The 24,305-nt window shown below is 37.8% G+C and overlaps 1 protein-coding gene across 1 annotated transcript in view; it reads left to right on the forward strand.

Annotated features, from left to right (window-relative positions):
* The window catches only part of MARF1 (meiosis regulator and mRNA stability factor 1), a gene marked incomplete in the record, with an annotated part of 39,799 nt that extends 17,958 nt beyond the window's left edge, over positions 1-21,841 (forward strand). Inside the window, 12 exon segments of the mRNA XM_072418983.1 lie at positions 777-896; positions 1,619-1,794; positions 3,011-3,231; positions 4,904-5,046; positions 7,287-7,420; positions 9,750-9,952; positions 10,129-10,356; positions 13,487-13,717; positions 13,827-14,039; positions 14,438-14,498; positions 15,691-15,846; positions 20,198-21,841. Coding sequence (XP_072275084.1) covers positions 777-896; positions 1,619-1,794; positions 3,011-3,231; positions 4,904-5,046; positions 7,287-7,420; positions 9,750-9,952; positions 10,129-10,356; positions 13,487-13,717; positions 13,827-14,039; positions 14,438-14,498; positions 15,691-15,846; positions 20,198-20,409 — 2,098 coding nt within the window.
* Between the last annotated feature and the right edge of the window lie 2,464 nt (positions 21,842-24,305).

Raw genomic sequence — 24,305 nt, forward strand, 5'->3', positions numbered from 1 at the left:
GGTTAGCATTATCCACAGCTGGTGTTTTTCAATCATTCGGTTAATGATACAGCAATTGGGTCATGTAAATATTCATTTATTTAAATATAAACTTTTTTTATTTTTTTTTTTTTACCAGTTTTTGGGGGATGCTCCCCTGTTTTTTATGAACACTGAGCCTACGTTCTATGAATCCTGAAAGGCCACATGTTTGCAGCGCTCATTCTTATACTATTAAAGAGGCTATATTGAGCGCAGCCTAGGGGGAAAACCCAGTGGATCCTAATGGCACTAGAATCCTCGCCCTATGAAGAGCAATTGGGGTCTGAGCAAATTGGGTTTTCTTTTCCTTGAATTGGCTACTTAGCTTTTTTCAATTTTTATTTATTTTTTTTAACCCCTCCAACCAGGACACTGGATCTCCTCTGTTTTTTTGGAGCAAGTCTACATTTTTACCCTTGTGTACCCTTTATAGTTCCTGTATAGACTGGATGCCCTTTCATTCTGCTTCTTTCTCCGGGTACCATGTACTACATGACAGTTGCCCCCCCCCCCTCTCCTTATGTAATTGGGTGCATTGAGGTTTCTGCTGTCTATTCATATTTTCTGTTAGATTGGCATGGTTATTTTTCAGGTAATTAATAACGGGTATAGCAGTAAGGAAGGGGTGGCCTGATCTTCAGCTTGCTCAGTATCCACCACTTGCTTTCTCCCAGTAGGCTCTTCTTGTGTGTTCATAAGGTTATACATATTTGTGCAATATTTACTTTTGTTTTTTTTTTTTCTTCCTCTTTTAGCACTCATGACTTTGATCCAGATTCCTACATTATCCCACATGTTATCCTTTCTTTAAAAACATTTGCTCCACAAGTACACAGCCTTTTGCAGACTCATGAAGGCACTGTTCCTCTGTTTAGGTAGGTAAACTTTTTTTTTTTTTTTCTCCTGTTTTCAACTTTAATCAACTATGTGAAATGTATTTGCTGTATTTAAAACAATACTCTAAACTTCAATATAAGGGCTCCTATTATTTCCTCTAGACATGGCTAAGCTTATGGTTACTGTATTTGCTGAAATACTGAACACCTATGGAGTTGAGAATCTCCACACAGTGTACCTTGTTTTTAGTTATTCCAAATACTGACACATAAACTGGTTATCTGTATGTTTTCCAGCTAATGTTAAAATGAGGAAGTTGCAGTGGCAAAAAAATATAGGAGATGCCAGTATATAGCACTTGTGTGCCCCCAATGCTGTCACTCCACCACCATTTATAAATGAGCATATTTGCAGTGGCTAGGTTTGCAATCTGCTTCCCTCCTTTAACTTTCAATAAACAAACCTTAAGCATTGTAAGTTTTAAGGAACACTATGTCTGCATTGAAGTGCACAGGTAAATGAAGGGTTACTTGTCAGAATACAGATTTCTTCAGCATCATGGGTCTAATACGTACACCTTAAAACGGTTGCTGCGTTCTTTCATAGGGCTGATTCTGTTCGTTTTTTTTTTTATATTTTTTTTATTTTTTATACACTTTTAAAGTGGCCAATGCCACTAACGACAGTTGATGTATGCATATCTTAACCTAAACACTGCAACCCCCCCAGTGTCCTGTTTAATTATCTTCTTGTTCTCCAGTTTTCCTGACTGTTATGCAGCAGAATTCAGCGCCTTGCATGAGGTTGGAGAAGGGCAAGGAGGAGTGCCTCTGGAACATTTGATTACCTGTGTTCCCGGGGTTAATATTGCAACAGCACAAAATGGAGTGAAAGTAGTGAAGTGGATACACAACAAACCACCCCCCCCAAATTCCGGTAAGTTTTAATGTGAAACGAAATAAACATGATTTAGTATTTTGTAGAACTACCTTTAATACTAGCGTCAAGTATTAATTTTCTGTTTGACGTGTTCCGTTAACGTTATTGTGGAGGAATTTTGACCACCTTCCTACAAGAACATTGCTTCAGTTGCACAACTCTGTTAAGTTCAGGACTTGGACTGGGTCATTGCAACACATTAATTACGTTCTTTTACAGCTGTTCTGTTGTAGATTTGGTGGTGTTCTTGGGATCATTACCCTGTTAAATGACCCAGTTTTCAGCTAAGCGTTAGGTGACACACAGATGGACTCACCCCTCCACTGTGCTCCACAGATGGTTTAAGGTGTTTGTGCTGGTATGCTGTCCTTTTTCACCTAACTTTGTGTTCTGCATTATGGTCAATTGGTTCCTGTTCCAGAAATCTTGTGGTTTGTTCAGATGCAACATTGCTAAGCTATGCTGAGATTTTTTTCTTTTAAGATATCGCTTTTGGGTTTTTTGCAGTTTCCCTGTGCATTGTTCAGTCTGACCTTGACATCCACTCCTAAGAAGATTGGCAACTGTTATGGATGTATGCCACTTGAGAATATTCTTTCTAACTGTGGAACTGTGGCTTTAAATTGTTTGCTTGTGGCCTTATAACCCTTCCCAGATTGATGGGCAGTAACAATTATTTTCTGCCTTCTGTGGCATTCGGGCAACACAGACCTTTATGCTCCAAACATGTGAACAGTCCCAGTTTCTGCCTTCAAAGCAGAACTAAACAAAGAAAAAACCCTTCTCCCCTTTACTTCTGCAGAGCCCCTTGTGTTGTCCTGTAATCCAACTTCTTTTGTCACTGCAATCCTCTTCTTTCTTTCTTCATCTTCTGGCTACATCACCCGATCTGGCACTGTGCAGACGTAGCCCGCTGTGCATATATGAGAGAGGCATTTTATTTTTTTTCCCGTTAAAGGAAAAAGCTTCTTCCGCAGCAAGAAACCTCCTGGGATACATGGCGTGAGTAGGAGGCTCTGCGCTCCCATTCTGTCTTTAGAACCACGGTGATAAAGACAGAAAAAGGGACTTTAATGTTATCCACTCTATCCATAATTTCTTACCAATAAAATACCTATTCAGAAAAATATCAAATGAATGATGAACAAAAATCGCTGGACTCTGACTGAAACCTTTTAAAATCAACTTAAACTTTATTTTTTTTTTTTTGTAGATCCTTGGATGTTGAGGTCAAAGAGTCCAGTTGGCAACCCTCAGTTGATACAGTTCAGTCGAGAGGTGATTGACCTGTTAAAAAATCAACCCTCGTGCATTATGCCAGTCACTAAGTTTATACCAACGTACCACCATCATTTTGCAAAACAGTGCCGTGTGTCTGATTATGGTTACACTAAACTGATGGAACTGCTTGAGGCTGTGCCACATGTTCTGCAGGTAAGCAACTTCAGAGTAGAACATTTTGATTTGATTTGATATGCAGTTCATCTATTCCTTTCCTTTAAAATTAAATTCCCAATTAAAATAGTTTTGCTTATCGATGAATAGGTTTTACTGACATAGGTGTACCTTAAGAGTTTCTTAAGTCTGCTGCATTGCCTTTCTGCTTTGACAAAAAAAAATGATGATCATAATTCAGCCTATTTTATTAGAGGCTGTCATTGGTCAACCTGCTGTGTGTTGCGGGGCCGTTAAAAGTAATGGCGGCATAGTTAATCTTATCTGTTAGTGTGCTTTCTTCAGTAAAGCTTTATATCGGTGTCCTCGCCAGAAATTTATTTCAGCTGGGTGAGGGGAAGCTGTTGCCATATGGTCAATGAGTGGTTGGAGCAAGACACAGCAAATTAAGTGCTCCCAGTTATTTATGCCACAAGTGTCCCCTATTATTGTGTCAGTTTTCTACCTACCCCATATACTTCGTTCCAACTTTTTAATACCTGCCCCAACTCTCCAGTGCTGTGTATTTTGATCCAGCTTCCTAGTGTTCTATGTTTTGTTAAGAGTGTAACACTGTAAAAGTGTAACAAGTTAGGCTTGGTACACGTTGGCAGTAAAAAATGTCTAATTTACTATTCCTGAATAAATACAGGCAACTGCTGGGCACCTGGTATTGCTAACAGACGTTAACTGCTGGTTTTTTCAGGCCTAGCAGTTTTTCAAGCAGCAGTGGTTCTTGGCATGAGGAACTTGATCCATCCTCAAATTGAGTGCCATTATTGAGCCATTAAAATTTTAGGTCCTTAGGACAAATGGCTTAGGGGTTTGAAGGTTTGTGCACAAAATTCTAAGGCTATAATGTGACATGCAATACACACACCAACTCAGGCGGATACATTTTACAGTCGGCACCCCTTCCCTTTGTGCTAGCAGATGGTGGGGCAGGACTGCCTGTGTCCCATGCCCATCAATGCTAAGCACTAGTAACTGCTCCCCCGCCCCCCTCTTGGCTTTGGTCTTCTGAATGGATGACCGCTGGGAATGAACAGCCACTCTCTGATCCATTCAGGGGATTAGAATTGCTAATGAGAGGTGGAAGGGGGGAGGCATGGTTGTCAGGTGGAGCACCCTGCTAAAACCTACTGGGGAGAACTTTTCTCAGAATTAAAGCTTTATGCCACTCCTCCCTCTCAATTCTGCTGTACATTTGAGTGCAGGAAGCTGCTGGAAATTCACATTTAGTTTTGCACTGTGGTTTGAAATTTTGAATTGAATATATAGTTTTTGTTCAGATTTTTTTTATTTGAACTTGAAAGACACAATTCCTCATGTCCATTTACAATCCTAACTGATGTTTACCTGTGCAGGGAACTTGTGAAGGCAAGTGATGCAGCAATTGTAATTTTAAATGTATGAATAATTTTTATACTAATAGTACTGCTACAGATGTGTGGCAGACCACACAGAAAAAATGCTACAGCTCATAGCTATGATACTTGCCAGGAAAAAATTTAGGCGGAATAAGCAATAAGTAGAAGCCCACAAAAGTTTAATGGCCTTCAATCTTTTTTTTTTTTTTTTTTTTTTTTTTTTCTTGCAATATTGTTCCTTCATGAACAATGTAGGATGAACAATAAAAAAAAATGTTTAATGTATTCATTTTTCTGTTCAGATTCTTGGCATGGGCTCCAAACGTTTCATGACTCTAACTCATCGAGCACAGGTAAAGCGTTTTACCCAAGATCTCTTAAAACTTCTGAAGTCCCAAGCTAGCAAACAGGTGGTTGTTAGAGAGTTCTTACAAGCTTACCACTGGTGAGTATGTGAGCTAGTTTTTTTTTTTTTTTTTTCCCCTTTCAAATTGTTTGTTTTTCTGTATGTACCCACAGTGTTATTACACATTTAGGAACATGGATTACATTATAGAAACATAATAACATTTTTAGGCTTCAAAATTTTAATGACTGTCATTGATTTGATGTCATGCGACTATGTATTTAAACATGTAAATGTATGTGTCACATTTGGAAATCAAGACCAGCAGTGGTGGGGGGGAGGAAAGCTGTAGCTGGGTGGGAAAAAAGTGGGCGGGGCAAGATAGGGCATACTTAGGGCTATTATTGTTTCGGTGTTCTACCTATCCCCTTTATTTTGTTCCAACTTTCCAATGCCTGGCTTGTTAGAATGTACAGTTTTCCATTTTTTTTTTCTTTTTTATATTATGCTCAACTGTTCAATGCTGTGTATGTTAATCCAACTGCCCATGTTTTAGTGTAAACCCTTGTAGTGTAATAGTGTGATCTATGTGGTGCAAAAAAAAAACTGGGCTATTTACCCCTCCTGAGTGACTACTTGGCAACTGCTAGGGATTGGTAACCAGCTATAAGTGCCAGACTTTTTCATGCCTAGCAGTTTTTCAAGCAGCAGTGGTACCTGGCGATAGGAAATTGAGGGGTAAACACAGCAAATGCAACCTCGCTGCCAATGAATTCAGCCTAACTTCATATGTGGCCTCTCCACGAACTGAGTCAACCGAGTCTCGCGCTTGCTTAGTTTCCTTCTTCTTTCTGATGCTCAGTGCTCCATGTGCTGATCTCATTGGCCATGCGTGAGACTGAGCACTTTTCTTACAGTATAGGAAAGTCCCTGATAATACTTTCCTTATGTTAGGCATACACAAAAGGAGCAGCCCACAGACACCTTGGATATGTGACACAAATATCCCAGCAATATTTCTTTCGTGTACCTAGCAGCCCAAAATTGAAAATGCAAATTAAGGACCCCCAGGGGCCACTCACATAGCAAGGAGCATTTTGTACCTAACTTTCACAAACCTATAATTGCCGGCTCTTATGAGCAATCAGCTCTTAGCGGAGACGGGAGCAGCCAATGGATTGTCCATTCAGAGAATTAGAGATGCTGATAAAAGCTGGGGAGAGAGGGCAGGGCAGCCAGGCGGCCCACCCACCAAAAACAGGCTGGGGAGAACTATGCTGATGTAGTGGTTATATATGCACTTAAGTTTGGTATCCTGAGAAGTTGGTGCTTCTCTTTAACTATACTAGATTTAGGTGGATCAGCATCTGATGTGAAGCATGATTAAAGAACAGATTTAGGTTTGATTCTATTTTACCTTTAATTATCTCCCTAATGCCTTTTTTGTGTGGGTTTTCTTCCCCCCCTGTTAGATCAACTGGGAAGTTCTTGCAGTTGCTATCCTCATGAATAATAAAGAAGGTGCTTTAAAGGGAGTTGTGGAGGTCCTTAGAAAAAAGAGGGGCCGTCCAGTGTTGGCACCCATATAAAGAATTTGAGGTAGCAGTAGTAAACATTTCTGCTCCTCCTAATGGCCACAAGAGTGGCCCTTCTAGTAGTAGCCATTAAGGGTGTTATAACTGGGGGTTTGATAAGATGTCTAGAATAATTTGTTACCGGGTTTGCACCAACCAAATGCTTGGATCTCTCCTTGATTCCAATATTCCACTTGTGGTAGCCTGGATCGTCTATTTAGCAGGAGGGATGGATTTGACCAGGGAACATAAGTGACGCTGACCATTCATTTCTAAAGGAATGGTTGAACACCACAAGACCACTTGAGGCCACTACAGCTCACCAAAAATTAGCCTAGCAGGATATAGCCCAAGAACATGGAACAGGAATACAAATGTTTGAGATTGATTGACTGTATGTAAACAGAAGTTCCCATGGACAATGCATTTTAAACAGCTGAAAAAATGTGGATCACTTCTAATGTTGATATTCTGCTATTCTTTTTTTAAATTTCATATCCTGGTTTTCCTGTAAATAACAAGGTAGACAAATCACCCAAAACTTGATTTTTTTTTTTTTTTTTTTTTTTTTTATTTGTCCTGTTTGTACTTCTAATGTGTCCTGAGCACTGTACCCAGATGTTGAGTTTCTGTAGAAACGGACCAATAAATTCTATCCCCATCTCCTCTTGTTATATTAATAGCTGAATAAGCAAACTATCACGGTTATGTGTGCTTAAAGCAAGTCTTCCTTATTGCATTTCACTTTTCCACCCCTATAAATAGGTGCTTTTCAAGAGACTGGGATGTTACAGAATATGGAGTGTGTGAACTGGTGGATATTGTATCAGAGATACCCGATACTACAATATCTGTTACTCAGCAAGATGATGAAATTGTAATTTCCATTCCTAAACGAGGTATTCATGTTAATGTTATATAGATACACTGTCTCTGTGATATTTCTATTTAACCAATACACATTTGTAGATGGAATACATATTTCTTATAGCTTTTGGAGTAGCCAGCCAGACTTGCATGTGGTTGGTGTAACTGATTTGCCTGACTATGTTTTGGTGTTTATAAGAAATCCAGATATGCAGGGATGCAATGATTTATCGAACTTGGCTTTTTTTTTTTTTTTTTGTCAGGACATATACATTAACTAAAAGATATAGGTACCAGGTATATATCCAGGTATCATGTACCTTGTACAAATAGTCATTGTGCACTATTTGTTCTATGTCTACCTGAGAGGTCACAGTGCTGCTCTGTACATTTCCTCTCCCAGCATTATAATTGGGCAATGGCGTGGCAGCACAAGACGGTCATCCAAGTTCTGCACCACACGTTTCATCTGACTGTAATTTAGCATTGTAAAGACGTACACTTGGCCACCTTTTGGTTTTGCTTTTATAAAGATAAAATGACAACTGGATCTGCCTTCCTCCCAGATTAGAATTCAGTGGCTTCTGAATGTTTGTTGATTATGTGGCTGTAAACTTTTTCCTGTCGCAGTATTTGAGGCTCTTGCTGGCCTAGAGTAAGTATGAGCTTGGCTGTCAGGACATCTGATATGGCATATTTTGGTTCCAATGTTCATGCGCTAGTCTATTTATAGTGTAAGTTCTGAAACAAACGTCATTAGCATAAGTGACCCAAGAGCGTTGTGCAGATATACCACTCTGAAGCTGCAAGCACAGGAACCACACTAAGAATTTATTTTTAGGCAGACAAGTCCACTGGGCTTTAATAATAATAATAATAATAATAATAAAAAAATAAAAACTTACTTGTGAACCCTGTGATGGGCTTTAGTTTACATCTGTCAAACTGGGTTGAGTATTAATTTTTTAATTGCCAACAGTAAAACCTGTACTAAATGCAGTGCTTTTGTCATTCCATAGAATATATTTCGAAGGTTGCTTACTTTTTTCAATTTAATGTTTAGGACCTTTTTAAGGCAAATATTTCTTTTATGTTTGATAAGATTTCTAATCTTAGTTTGGGAAAATTACCTCCAAGTAACATCTCCAAAAAGCTCTTAAGATTTCTAAACCTGAAAACCAAAATACAGTTGTGTTCAGAATAGCAGTGTTAAAAAATGTTTCAATAAATCTCCAAATCCTTTTTGCTTTCCATACACATGAATGCATTGGTAACATTGCACACTATTCCAAATCAAACCATGAAGAGAAATGTATCCAACTTTTTTTTTCCCCTTACAGTAAGTGAAGAAAAGAGAATATTAGGCTGTTCAAAATTACGTTGTAGAGATCAGTTAGTGAGATCATTTATTTTGTGTCAATTCTGGCAGCCAATGTTGTGTATGCTGGTTATAGTGCATTTCTTTTGAAAATCTAGCAAAATGGGTTGATCCAGTCATTGTTCAGAAGAACAACCTTTGCAAAACACATTCACTAGCCTAGAGAGAAATGGTGCAATATTTTTTGTGAACTGATGAAAGCAAAATTGTTCTTTTGGGTTTGGGGGGCACAGACAATTTGTCAGATGCCCCCCAAAACACTGAATTCAAGCCACAGTACACTGTGAAGCATGGGTATTGCATACCTGGAATCATGGATCAATTTGAATATAACAAAATACTTGAAGAGGTCACGGTCACTTATGCTGAAGAGCAAATGCCCAACAAGTTTGTCATTATGGAGTAGCCATCCCATTCCCTGACCTTAATCCAATAGAAATCCTGTAGGGTCACATAAAAATGCTGTTCCTGAAGCAAAACCAAGAAATGCAGAATTGTGGAATGTAGTCCAATCATCCCGGGCTGTAATACCCAGAAGTTGGTTGACTCATGCAACACAGATGTGCAGCAGTTCTCAGAAAAAGAGGTTATACATCTAAATATTCAGTGATTCAAAGAAAAGCAAAATCTTAAAACCTTTTGTTTTTTTACAGTAAATGTTTGTAAAGAAGAAAGCACACTACTTCTTTGTGAACACCCTAATTACTTTTTGCATTAATGTAAATTAATAACACAATAGAATGTGCAGTGTTTCCAATGCATTTATATGTATGGAAATATAAGCTATTATAAAGATTTTGTTCATTCCCTTTTTGTTCTATTAAAGATTATGGAGCCAAATGATAACTGGAGGTTTTCTTCCCCACTCTGTTTAAAGCTAGTAAAACAATTAGTTTGACATGTACTTTAATTACCCTATATATCCTGGCTACATTGTACCCATTGCACGATCTGTAAAATAATAAGTTATTTGTTTGTTGTAGATCGTACTCCAGAAGAGATTGAGAGAACAAAGCAGTTTGCAAAGGAAGTAATTGACCTCTTGCGTCACCAACCTCATTTCAAAATGCCATTTAATAAGTTTATTCCGTCCTATCATCACCACTTTGGTCGCCAATGCAAACTGACATATTATGGTTTCACCAAACTGCTTGACCTTTTTGAAGCCATACCGGATGTCCTACAAGTAAGTACTACTTATACTTGGTCATACATACTTTCCGATCAATAAGCCAGTAATTACCTATCAATGGTGATATAGTTGAGGTTTACTTGCAGGACAAGAACTGTATTTCTGAATTCAGCCTGGAAGCACCTCTTATATACTTTATTTTAATATTTTTCCCTCCTTGATTTTTACAGGTTTTGGAGTGTGGTGAGGAAAAGATCTTGACCCTGACTGAAATGGAGCGTATTAAAGCTTTAGCTTCCCAGCTTGTTAAACTGCTGCGCTCTCAAAAAGACAACTCTTTAATGATTCCTGACTTGCTTACTGAATATAGCAAAACATTTGGCTACAGTTTGAGGCTTCATGACTATGATGTCAGCTCGGTTGTGGCACTGATGCAAAAGCTGTGCCATGTTGTTAAGGTAACTACTTACTCAATAAGTTGTAGTTATTTAACCTATTTTACCTTTTCACTCTGACTGGTATGGCCACTTAATCCCCATAGGATCTGTCAATTTTTCTGCTTCAAATAATGAAATTACTTTTTTTTTTTTTTTACTTGTATTGGTAATATATAACACTGCTCAAAAAAAAAATTGTTTTTACTTGCCAAGGATTTTTTATTATATTATGTGCTGCGGAATCCAGAAATGACTTCGGATTCATTGAATTGGCTCTAGTTCTTGTGATACAGGAGTTGAAATAGACAACAACAAATGTTAACATAGCCTATTATCATCAATCATTTATTTACATGGATGCTTTGCATTTTATATAATAAACCAGCTGATAATCTGGCATTGCCTGGGTAATTATTTTTTGCAATCTTATATTATACAGGAAAAGGAATCAAATAAGGCTATAGTGATTTTCTTGTCTGTTTCATTTTTTTTTTTCCTTTGATTGCACTCGGGCAATGGCCTTACGTTTTCTCGAAGGCATTATTACAGGCCAGAAATTTGAAAGAGTCCAAAAAAATATGTAAAAATATAAGCAAAAGGCACACTATCACTGAGACATACATACATACATACATACATACATACATACATGCAAATATACCCCTGACATATACCAGAGCGTTGTCATATATGTCTAGCAATTTTGGTTTAAATGTCCTGATGCGTTTCTGAGTGGTGGTGGAACATAGCAAGTTTGTTTGAAATGTCTCCATGCATTTCCTAGTGATCACCAAATATAGCTCGGCAGACTAGCCTCGCACAGCTCTGCCCTCACACAAGTCTGTCATATGCATGGCAAGTTTGGTTGAAATGTCTCCCTGTGTTTTTGAGTGAATGTGCAACATACATACATACATACATACATACATACATACATACATACATACATACATACATATGATTTTTATATTTATTGATACATACATACATCCAAATATAGCTCTGACATAGCACAGCGCTGTACAAAGATGATGGGTGTACTCACATGAGTCTCGGTCATATGTATAGCAAGTTTGGCTGAAATGTCTCCATGCGTTTTCAAGTGATGGTGAAACATACATGCACAAACACATACATACATCCAATCATATATTGTTTGATCAATAGATGTAGAATTTTTTTCATGAAACTTTCATTTGCCTTCTTTTTATTCATAGAATTTTTTTACGGAAATATGACTTCTTTAGGAAGTTGTTTAAATGACCCTAATGTATTTTGCTACATTTGTGGTGAATATTCTCAGCAAAAACAGAGAAGAAACATTACAGAATTGTGAAACAAGCATATCTTGCATATTTTGATATTAAACTAGGGACCAAGATAAGTATTGAGCTCCCCATATGGTATGCAAAACTTGTGTAGAGTGTCTGTCAGTGGAAAAATAGGAAACTGAAAAGTTTGAAATTTGGTGTACCTATGGTATGGCGAGGGCCCAAAAATCATCATAATGATTGTTATTTTTGTGCTGTGAATGGTAAGAGGTTTCAATGGTTACAAGAAAAACAAATGTGAGTACCCTTATTTGGAATCCGTAAGACGACCTGTGTCGATGGTGCTGATGTTTCCATACCAGTGTTCAGTCCCTGATATTCCTGTATCCGACATGGAGGATATACAGGGAGTGTAATCCAGGAGTTAGCAGTGGAAGTGAATATGAAGGAAATGTTTCATCAAACCAGCAGTTCTCCCAAGAAGAGCTCAATGATTTAATACGTGACCTAAGTCAAGTGAAAACAAGCATCTGAACTTTTAGCTCCAGGCTAAAAGAAAAGAACTGTCTGAGACCTGAAGTTAAAATAATGGTTTCTAGGACAAGACAGGTGACACTCCTTCCATATTTCAGTGAAGATGGAGACTTTGTGTACTGTTGTAATATCCCTGGACTACGGGCTCATATGGGAGTACCAAAATACCAAACAGAAGACTGGCGGCTTTTCATAGTTCCACTCGAAGTTTGAAATCTGTTTTACTGCATAATGGCAACTGCTATGCATCAATTCCAATTGGTCACTCAACAAAACTTAAAGAAGAATATCAAAATGGTCTTACAAAAGCTCTGCTATCATGAACACCAATGGTCCATATGTGTGGATTGAAAAATTGTGAACTTCCTACTTGGACAGCAAAGTGGATACACAAAGGACCCATGTTTCATCCGCTTGTGGGATCACTGGAAAAAAGTAACATGGCCTCCAAGGGAAAACATGAAAAAAGGTGCAGCAAACATCATTAATGAGCCAATGGTTGACAAAGAAAAATCATTCTCCCTCCACTACACATAAAGTTGGGATTAATGAAGTTAGAGCTCTGAACTGGGAAAATGATTGATTGCTCCAAATACATTTGTAGATTCTTGCCTGGATTGAGTACTGAAAAATTAAAAGCCCCAGATTGATGGACCCCAGATTCAGAAACTGATAAATGATTTAAATTTCACAAGTTACATGACTGATACTGAAGCTTCTGCCTGGCACATGTCATGGTTGTCAAGAACTTTTTGGGTAACCATAAAGCACAAAATATGAGGAACTGGTACAAAACTTGTTCTTAAACTTTTACTACTTTGCTACTATGAGCATAAAGGTACACTATCTCCATAGCCATTTGCAAAAATCTACAGAAAACCTTGGCGATTTCAGTGAGGAACAAGGGGAGAGGTTCCATCAAGATATAAAGGAGATGGAAGAAAGGTATCAGGGCAGATGGGATAGACACATGATGGCAGACTACTGCTGGGGCCTTCAACGTGATTGTCCTGATCATCAGCATAAAAGGAAATCATACACATGGAGTTTTTCAATGACTTCTTTGTGATTAGTTCTGTAAATATACTGAATATAGAATATATGGACATTGACAAGTATTACAAAAATTTAATTTTGTATACTTAAGCATATCTAGTTTAATTTTGCTTAATTTTCATGTTTCTTTCTATGAGGGTATTATTGAGATCATTATTTCAAAAAAAAAGAGCCAATCTAAAAAAAACCAATACCATATTTGAAATCTGTGCATCAAACATAACATTAAAACGACTTTAAAATGTTTGTTGACCAGTGTAATTTATGTAGGTTTTTTTTTTTTTTCTCAGGTTACAGACACTATCTCCGGCAAACAAATTCAGCTAATCAATAGGAAGTCGCTACGCTCTTTAACTGCACAGCTTCTTATTTTGCTTATGTCATGGGATGAGCCAACACCACTTACTGTTGACCAGCTGTGCCATATATATGAAAATGTCCATGGTATTCATCTCAATCCGTGTGAATATGGTTTTGTGTCCTTGACTGACCTCCTTAAAAGCCTTCCTTATTTGGTTGAGGTAAAAAATGTAAGATTGCTTTCAGTGGAAAATTAAGTCTTGCTTGGCAGTCTCTTCATTTAGTTTTTTTTTTTTTTTTTTTTTTTTTTTTTTTTTTTTCTTTTGGCAGGTATATACCAATGATATAAATGTAGAATGCATACAGCTGACGGCACTTTACCTTTTTGCAAAAAATGTGCGTTCACTGCTGCATACTTACCACTATCAGCAGATCTTCTTGCATGAGTTCCCTAATGCATACAGCAAATTTGTCGGAGAAGTACTTGAGCCCAAACAGTATGGGTTTACCAGCTTGGAGGAGATGTTGGGGGCAATTGCACAGGTAACTTTTGATCTCTTCTCCCTGTACGCCATTTGTAAAAATACTTTGCACAGCTTCTTTAAAACCACCTAAAGTAGACCTTGCACCTTTCTTGCATAGGAGTGAGATCAGGCACTGGATCATTTGCGTTGTTGGAACTCCCACTAATGGTAATGTGCCCGATCTTGCCATTATGTTTAAATTTACGCAGCCTCTTAGGATGTGATCTAGGTATCCAAGGAGACTACGGGGATACTTATTAATCACCCCTGCCACAGGGGAATAACAATAAGGGGTAGGCATTCAGAAAAATAGCTTTACTTTTTGGGTGAGTATAGGTCCATCTAAACAGTTGGAAAGAAAGGTAATTCAAAAAAAATTATGTCTGATATGTCTGTTTTTTTTTTTTTTTCTTCCAGGTGGTCTGGATAAAGGGGCATGGCCATAAAAGAATTTTGGTATTGAAAAATGATATGAAAAGTAAGTAGTTTTAGTCAGGGGTGTCAAGAAAATGCAGGACCCAAGTCTAAGTGGGGAAAATGGGGCCTAATTATGCATTGCTGTGGCTCCCCTGTGGGCATGGCTAACCAGTAATGGTTTTTTATAATGACTAAGTGGATCATAATCTTTTACCCCTCAGGGCCATATTCCAACCCATACCATAAACCCCCACCAAGCCATAATCCCGGCCAAGTCCATATGACTTTAAAATGTACCGGTATAGATGAAGAGGGGAAAAAACTAGTTGCTTCCAAAAAATAAATAAAAACCTGTGACGTAATGTTGACCAGAAAAAATGTAACAGAGCTCTCTCCAGGCTGGCATGCATTTTCTGTATTGGTTATTGGCAAAGTTTCTATCTTTTAAATATGATGCTTTCAGGCCCCATTTATGACGTTTCCATATATGGCCATACCTTCCAACTTTTCAAAGTGGCCACGGCTCTATTTTTAAAATGCGCTTTCTATATATGTTGGTTGGATGAAGAACTCGGATGTGAATTATTACAAATCTTTAATAAACCATGTTTTGTTTGTTTTTAAATACTTAATCGTCATTACTGACTACAAATACAATTGCCTACAAATATATGTCAGAATTACATGGGGGTGGAATCAACTTCTGCCTCTGAAAATGCAAGGGCTTTCTGGGACACAGGATTTGACAACTAGAAAGCAATATTGGAGAAAGCCTTGCTGTACATGACAGGGGCCTAAAACGACCACCTCTTCAAGGACAAGATGCCCCTGCTTTAATGTAACTAAGATTATAGTAAAGTGACATATATGACTTATGCAGTCACTTATATTGATTATAGTTACTGTGTCACCGTGGCTGATAGGGCGATAGTTTAGGAAAAAATTGTTTAGTAATTGCTCTATGCTTTTATTCTTTTGAATAGTTGAGTTAGCAGATTCTAGCATTTGACTTAGGATTATTCAGATGAGTTGCGTTCGCACCATATATGCAGAGTAAGCTCCGTTGCAGTGAGAAGGTTTTCTATAGCTACTGGGGGAAGTTTTTAGGAGCAGTGTGAAACTTTTTATTTTTGCCCAGAGTAATAGCAGATAATGACTTTCTGTTAAGATCCTACTTTTTATGAATGTTCTATTAAAATATGACCATGCTTGTCCTAAATGTCATGTATTTTTTTTTTTTTCCCCCCCCCCAGTTTCTCACCAGATGGATAAGGAACTCTTGTGCCTCACATCACCTGTTGATCTCTTGGGTGGTCCAGTTCCTTCTTGCCTACCGTCTCCTCAGTTGCATCCTGATCCAGTACTCCAAGAGTCTGGTGACCTCATACAGTTTGAAGAACAGCTCTCTGGTGAGACTTATTTTGCTCCTGAGCACATTATAATTTTAAGGGGGTAGTCTGCCCATTCTATGAACAGGATTTGGAAGAGATTTTTTTTTCGTGGCTTTTTGGGTCTGGTGGTTGTAATTCACAACTTCTATTTGTAGCAATCCGAACCAAAAAATTATCTTTTGCAGAGCGATAATTCACTATGTTAAGTGAATTGCCTAAACTTTAGTAAATTCTCAATATTCCTTGTACTTTTTGTTAGGCCCCTGTGTCTCCCACCTTACTGGCCTTATACTATTTTTTTTTCTGCCATATTTCAGTGTGCCAAGCACTACACCAGCATGCTTTCCTTGCAGTTTACCTTACCAATGTTTTCCTAACGGTCTCATTGATACTTGTCTGTCTGTAGTATGTTTTTAATTCAACCACCATAAACTTTTTTTTTTTTTTTTTTTTTTTCCTAAAGGCTTTTCAGAAAGTATTCAACCGTCTATTTTTTGGTTTTTAAATATTGCTATGCTGTAGCCTGATGCTACAATAGCTTAAATTTTTAAACCTTTTGCAACATTTAAAAATGTATCTAAGCTGATTTTTCTCCTAACCCATTTGTGGTAAAATAAATTGATTTCACATACACACCTCCCTATAGACGGCCTCAAAGTTGACCAAATTTGTTAAAAAGTTGTGAGGTCAAAAGAACTGCCTGCGAAACTCCAAAAATGTTGTTACAAAGCAAAGATCTGGGAAAGACTGTAAAAAAATTTCTTGAGCACAATGACAACCTAAATTCTCAAAGTGCAAGAAGTTTGGCACAACCAGCTGGTTGCCCTTACATACTGAGCAGTCAACTGAGAAGGCCCTTAGAATGACAGGGATTGGCCACCTCTCAGAGTTCTGGAGATGAAGAAAGCACTCGAGTGTGAGGAATAAGATTCTCTGCTCCTGAAACCAAGATTAAATGGTTTGATCCCGGTTCTAAATGTTGTCTGGAGGACACCAGGCACTGCTCATAACCTGCCAAATACTATCCCAATACTGAAGTGGCATCATGCTGTGGAGGGTCTGTTTCAGCTGCAGGGACTGGGAGGACTGGTCTGGGTTAAGAGAAAGCTGAAAAAAGCATGTACACAGATGTCCTCAATTTAAACCACACAGTGCTCAGGACCGCAGACTGGGCCGAAGCTTCCACCTTCCAACTCGACAATTACTGAAAGCATGCATCGAGGACAACACAGGAGTGGCTTGGAGTCAATTCTGTGTCCTATAGTGGACCAGCCAGTGCCCTGATTTGAACCCTATCTCAGTTCTCCAGTCAGAACTGAAAATGGCTTTCCAGTCTGTCACCATCCACGTGGATTTTGAAATAATGGCAGACCATCACTGAATCTGTGTGTAAAGCTTGTTTGCATTATGCTCAAAATAGATTCAAGACTGTAAAAGCTGCCAAAGGTTTCTCAACTATGTACTAGTTAAGGGCCTGAATACCTATAGTTCTTCAGGTTTTACTCTTTTTTTAAAAAAATAGTAGTAGTATTGTAAATGTCACAATTGCAAAAGCGGCCCAACCCACAATTGTCTAATATTTGCTGCCCAACCATCCTTCCTCAGCCAAACTGCTCTCCCATCACCTCCTCATTTGGCACAGAACATAAATGGCCCCACACACATCGCCCGACACACTTTAGACCTGATATTTTCCAAACTCTGCAACCTCACCCTGCTTGACAACTCGCCATTTCCCCTTTCTGATCACAACCTTATTACCTTCAGCCTATCAAACTCTTGCCCCCCCTTTGCCACATCCCAGACCTGGTCAATGGCAGAGATATCCATAACCTTGACCACAACCTATTCTCAAACTGCCTTCTGTCCCTAACCCCCACTCTCTCTAAAATCACATGCCACCTTCCGCTACCCCATTCTTGCTAACCCCCGACCCTGGAACAACAATCACACCAAACCTCTACAAAAGACTGTTCTTGCAGCTGGAACGCAAGTGGAGAAAATCTGGCCTCAGTGCTGACTTCATGGACTACAAAGGCAAGCTACAAAACACTGTGTTCAGTCACCAAGCAAAATTATTCTCCCCTGTCATATCCTCTCAAGTTTCCATCCCACACAGCCTCTTCACAACTGATTCTCTCCTAAACCCAATACCTGCTCCACCCACAACATCCTTCTCTGCCCAAGACTGCCACCTACTTTAGAGATAAAAATTGACAATCAAACATGTCTCTGCTCACTGGGCCACTGCAACCATACCCACCCCTTCCATCTTTAAAACATCATTGGCCTTCCTAAGCCCTGTTACTGTGGACTACCTGTCCGCTTGACCCAATTCCCTCTGATTTACTCTGTGCCCATTTCTCCACCCTGGCCCCCACCCTAACCGAATGATTCAACCTCTCCCTTCCGCTTTCAAACATGCCATAATGCTCCCCATCCTGAAGAAACCCTCACTGGACCCCTCCATACCTTTTAGCTGTGGTCTTGATCTCCTTCTGCTATGTTTCCAAACTTCTTGAACGCCTTGTCTACAAAAGACTCACCGACTACCAGAGCACCAACTCTCCACTTGACCCTCTTCAGTCTTCTTTTTTTTTTTTTTTTTTTCCGAGCTGCCCATTCCACTGAAACAGCCCTTACTAAAGTGGCCAATGACCTCATCAGAGCTAAGTCTCAAGGCAACTTTTCCCTGCTCCTTCTCCATGATCTTTCCTCTGCTTTTGACACTGTTGATCACCCCCTTCTAATACAAATCCTGTGCTTCCTCTTCTGCTGCATGTCTCTGCAGTTCTCTTCACGCTTCCATTTCACCTTAGGATCAGATTCAAGCACCTCTTCCTTACTTTCAAATCCCTCCACAGTTCTTGTCCCACTTACCTTTCCGACCTGTTTAAAAAATACCCCCCTAGCCGCTCTCTCTGCTCCTCTGATGACCTACAACTGACTTCCCCACTCACAACCTCATCACGCGCATGCCTCCAAGACTTTTCTGGAGCTGCCCCAACTCTTTGTAATGCTGGAATCAGAGCAATAATTCTAGGGTCAATATTACCACTTATAACCGTTTTGGCATGTTTTGTGGACCATTTTGGCTAGTGAATTCAATTGTGAGGCTTGGTATATTGGACCTACAACGCTGATGTAGTTTTATGGGAACCATGCGCTCTGGGAGATGCGGTCTGGACTTGTCTTCAGTCTCATGGTTTCAAAGTCATGGATATAGAGAAATGGGAATAGTGGTAAAATTAAATGTTATAAAAGCTCTTTATTAAGCTATAAAGAAGCTAAAATAACCCGGTATTCTGGACATGTATCTTTGCAATAGTTACTTTCAGCTGTGGACAAATTTGTTTGTACCCTTACAGCTTTATGCCTCCTGGAAAGTGATTTAAAAAATTGCCCCATGTATACTTACTTGGCTTTGATGTCAGAAAGTGAAGAAAGGAAAGTGTAAAATGGCATAAAATATTGCTTATTCTGAATAGATATTCACAAATGGCCTGGACACATTTAAGTGCACCCAGAAAAGTTGACACAACTGGATTCATGTGAATTTTCAATCAAGCTTTTTTTTTTTTTTCTTCTAATTCACATAATATTTTTAATTGTCTTTATCTGTTTAAAGAAGGTAATATTAAGTGGCTTTGCTGTTTAATGGTCATTGTGTGTCCCACACAAACTATGGAGTAGTCTCTAATGATCATTGTGCAGGGCTGGGATGTTAATTGTTTTACAAATTTAGAATCTGATAAAAAGTGGTTCTACTTCCTCATGTTCAGTATACAATAAAAAGCGTACCTAAGGTTTGAGTTTACTTCCTCTTTAAAACCAACATTGAGCAAGACAAAATTTAATCAACATGATTGGTTTTGAAAATTAGGTCCCACTTTTTGGGATTTTGAGTTAGTGGGCATTTAAATCTGGGAGATGGTGTGCAGATCCTATTCCATTGTTCATAATAAATACCACAAATTATGTTGGAAACTGGTATAGTCTGTTGTGTAGTGGAGAATAATGTAGTGTAGAAATTTTTAATCCATTCCATATGGTAGAGATGTAATTTTGTCAAGAATAAGTGTTTAGTGGGTGGGGAGATGACCAAAAAATGTAAAATTGTTATCCTGGCAAAAGATTTATATTTTATTGTCCCATTGGTAGGGCACCTTAAGCCACTCACTTTTAAATAGGTGTGCAATTGTAAACAAAGCCAGCAATACATTTTCTTTTTTTTGTGTGTGTTTATATTTATATGTAAAATCTATATTTATATTGATTACCTAAAGATACCTATTAAGGCTATCATGAGAATGAATCCTGATGTGTGTTTTCAGCTAGCAAGCTTAATAAAGTGTTTTTGTTTTTCCAGGCTCAAATAGTGATGAATCCCACGATAAGTCACCACCTGACTGTTTATTCCCGAATAATGGCACAACGAGCGCCAAGCACTCTGTTCCAGATTCTGAGCAACCAGTATCCAAGCTTTCAAAGGAGTTGCAAGAAAGTCCAATAAAGAAGCAGAGCCGAAGCCGTGTGAGACTGGCAGCCAACTTCTCCTTTGCGCCTGTTACAAAACTGTAACCATTTCTGCAGTTCTTTATTTGGACACTCGAGTTCCGAGATATCTGAAAAAGTATTTTTTGGTCCTATACCTTTCTATTTAATACGCTACTTCAAAAGCTTTTATTTTTAAAATAAGGTGTAATATCAATCACGTACCACAGGTTTTGGAAAGTATCCTGTGAAAAATGAATTATTTTATTTCCTTAAAGCCTCATTAACATCATCCCAAATTGTAGTTCAATTTTTGTACTGTAGATTGTTTACAGCCATCTCTTCAGACACTATTGCTCTTAAGGCATGAGCCTTCTGCAAGGCATCTAGTTAGATCATTTCCTTACCTCTTACCTACACAGTTCTGCATATTCTATAATATGGAGAAAATCACCAAATTTGAGATGTTTTTCCCTGTTACTCTCATGAATGGCACTCAGGGGAATGGAGTTACTTGGGACAAAGACTTGAACGTTTTGATTCTAAAGTTTTTGTAAACATCATTATGTTGTGTACAAGTCTGTATTGATTGCTTTGGCCTGTTTCGGGTGACTTGTAAGGGCTTTACATTTCTTCTTCCCTCTTCCCTACTCTGTATAGAAATGTTCAGATTGAGGGTCTGATGGTTCAGCTCTTTTTTTTTTGCAGTGGCAATGATTTAGGAGTTTTTTGTTTGCCCCTAAGAACCTTTATGTACTTCTATTAAGCCACTTGCTTTCGTTTCTTTGTAATGCAGTTCAGTAAGTCAAACTAGGTTATCACATGCTTTGCATCAAGACAAAAAAGACTGGTAATGTCTCGGGGAAAGCGTGAAACTTGGCATAAGGATACTTTTCTCTGTTCATATCACTGATATGCATTAGCTGCATATATCATGGATGAAGGAGGTGTAGCATAGTCATCTTTTGCAGATGTTGCCATTTCCACTGAAAAGGAAGGTTTGTCTGAGTGGAAATGTCAAGGTTTCTCTTTGTTAACCTTGGATTGGATGGGTATTTTTTTAAGACTTGATAAATGAAAGGGCTGTAATGCTTTTGGTGTGATGGTATGGTACTTTGTCTTTTTAACTGTCTGTGATTGTTTTTAGTCAGATTGTTTCATGGGTTTTGGAAACCTTTGTCAGTTTAGAAAAAGTATGTGATGGCTTTTGAAAAAAGGCCACACTTTGAAGAAAGCTAATGTTTGTTAGATGGTATCAGATGGCCTCTGACTCCTTCTAAGCTAACCTGGCTTTTACAATGGATTGTATCTGCCAGGCGAGTGATGGTTCTTAGTAGAACCTCTTGGCAAAGGTTCTATGCTTGTTATGTTTTGGGTTCTTTGCATTGTACTTGAAAAAGAAGGAAAACTCCAAATCCATAGCCATCTACGTCCAAATGCTTTTACAAAATGGCTATATGTTATTTTACCTTCTGATTTTGCACAAGAATCTTTTAACTGTTGCCATTCTCAACAAAAATTTGTAGTCAATGGGTAGACTTTTTTTTTCTTTTTCTTTTTCTTTTTTTTTTTTTTTTTTTTTTTTTTTTTTTTTTTTTTTTTTTTTTTTGCACTTCTTAGCTTCAGTTATTGCTGAAGGCATTTCCACTAGTCACGCTTGGTGGCGGTTCGAAACATGAAGTTCAGATAAGTTTATTTTTTTTCTATATGTTATTTTACCTTCTGATTTTGCACAAGAATCTTTTAACTGTTGCCATTCTCAACAAAAATTTGTAGTCAATGGGTAGACTTTTTTTTTGTTTTTATTTTTTTTTTTTTTTTTTTTTTTTTATTTTTTTTTTTGTTTGTGTTTTTCTTCTGCACTTCTTAGCTTCAGTTATTGCTGAAGGCATTTCCACTAGTCACGCTTGGTGGCGGTTCGAAACATGAAGTTCAGATAAGTTTATTTTTTTTAACTGTTTTTAAATACAATACAGTGTGTAAACAACTAATGTAACCTTGCATAGAGTTTTTTGTTTTTTATAATTGTATCAGGTGAACACAAATTATGTGTGGGGAGTTACCTGTAATCCTTTATTTTCTTACAAGTCACCTGAAACACTCTGGTAATATGGTTAAATATGAAAAAAGGTAGGAAGAAATGTAATGTTATCAATCGGACAGCTGTCCTTTTTGTAGTGCCTGTTGAATAAAAAAAAATAAAAGGAAGAACCAGGTTGTTACTGACAGCATAGAAACTTTGCTTTTGGCCCAGTTTTTAAAGATGAGGCCCTGTGAAGTCCTGCAAAGTTAACAAGTGCTCTTGCAACATTTTACTTATTTTATTCTTGTGAGAGAAACTGGTATGGATTTTGTTCATAGAATTAATTTTGTGAAATTAATTGTTTGGTATGGATGTTATCATGCATACTACAGTATGAACTGTCTTTTCAATTTAGGCGTTTGCATCAAATTCATTGAGGCTGAACAAAAATATTTGTAACAACAATTATTTGCTTTGTAAAAAAAAATCCTTTTTGTGGAGGTAACTAAAGCTGTTAGAGCTTAAATTAATGCACTGTTTTGTGTAAGTCTAACTTATGTCACTTTATGATTTGGGACCAAATTCTTGTGTGTCAATAAACTTTAAACTGCAAGCATCCTGATGTCTATCTGTGTGTTTAGTTTTGTTTTGTTTTTTTGGGTGGTGGATCAAATTTACATGATCTATACAAACATTCACCTTCCTGGTCATAAAATAGTCCCCATGCCTGTGGGTACAGTTATTATCTGGGGTCGCTTCCATTGGTCAAGCCTAAGTTCAGCAATGGTATGTGCAAAAATGTCAATTGAGTAAATTTGCTGAGCTCAATTTTTCATTTTTTTTCCTCCTAATTGTAACTCTGGTTCCAGGAACATTTTCTTTTTAATAATTATTTAATATAACCTTAATTTCTCATCTGGAAGTTTTTCAGATGCTAAAATCCAAGGTTAATAAATAAATAAAAAAATACTCAAATTACTTTGCTTAAAGGATTTGACATCGTACACCATACAGTAAATATGCAAGTTGGGGTCAAAAGGTTTGGAAAAGTCATTCTGTAAATGGATAGAGAACTGGCTTAAGGGCCGCATCCAGACTAGTGATTGAATCAATCTCTGGGTAGTCCTAAGGTTATTAGTTGTGTACCCCGGGGTTCAGTGTTGGGACCTTTACTGTTCAACATCTTTTAATCCCAAACTCTGTTTCTTTTATAAAGAAACATTTCTGTGTTTGCTGATGACACAAAACTATGTAATGGAATTAAGTCCATACAGGATGTCTTTAATCTACAAGCAGACCTGGATATACTGTTTGATTGGGCAGCCAAGTGGTAAATGACATTTCATATAGATAAATGTACAGTTATGTGCTTGGGAGCTAACAACATACATGCTTCATACTGTCTAGGGGGAATACATTTGGGGGGTCAGAAATGGAAAAGGATCTGGGGGTTCTGGTAGATCATAGACTTAATACCAGCATGCAATGCCAAGCTGCAATATTTTATGTCTAAAAGTGGTACATTGTTTTTCATGAAAATTTATTTTACAGTATATATAATAGTATGAATATAATAAAGTTTGAAACACAAAATCATGTACAAATAATAAACTGAATAAATTAAAAAAATCTATATATTAAAAAAAAAAATTAAATTTTTTAAAAAAAAATACATATTATACTCATACTTATATATACTGTAAAATAAATGTTCCTGAAAACAATGTACTGCTTTTACACACATAAATCCAATGTATTGCATTCAATACAGTTATACATAGATTTAATACAGTTACAAATAGATTTTGAATTTCCTGCCCCGCCGGCAACGTACACGGTGACTAATCGGGTGCAGAAGACGGAGGTCGCGGCGATGGACGTCGGCGGGTCAGGTATGCGGTTTATTTACTATTACCTCCCGAAGGTTTACCTACCCTGAGTGTGACTCGGGGTTACCTCT

This window comes from Pyxicephalus adspersus, chromosome 7 (assembly GCF_032062135.1).
Source record: "Pyxicephalus adspersus chromosome 7, UCB_Pads_2.0, whole genome shotgun sequence".
Lineage (NCBI taxonomy): Eukaryota > Metazoa > Chordata > Amphibia > Anura > Pyxicephalidae > Pyxicephalus > Pyxicephalus adspersus.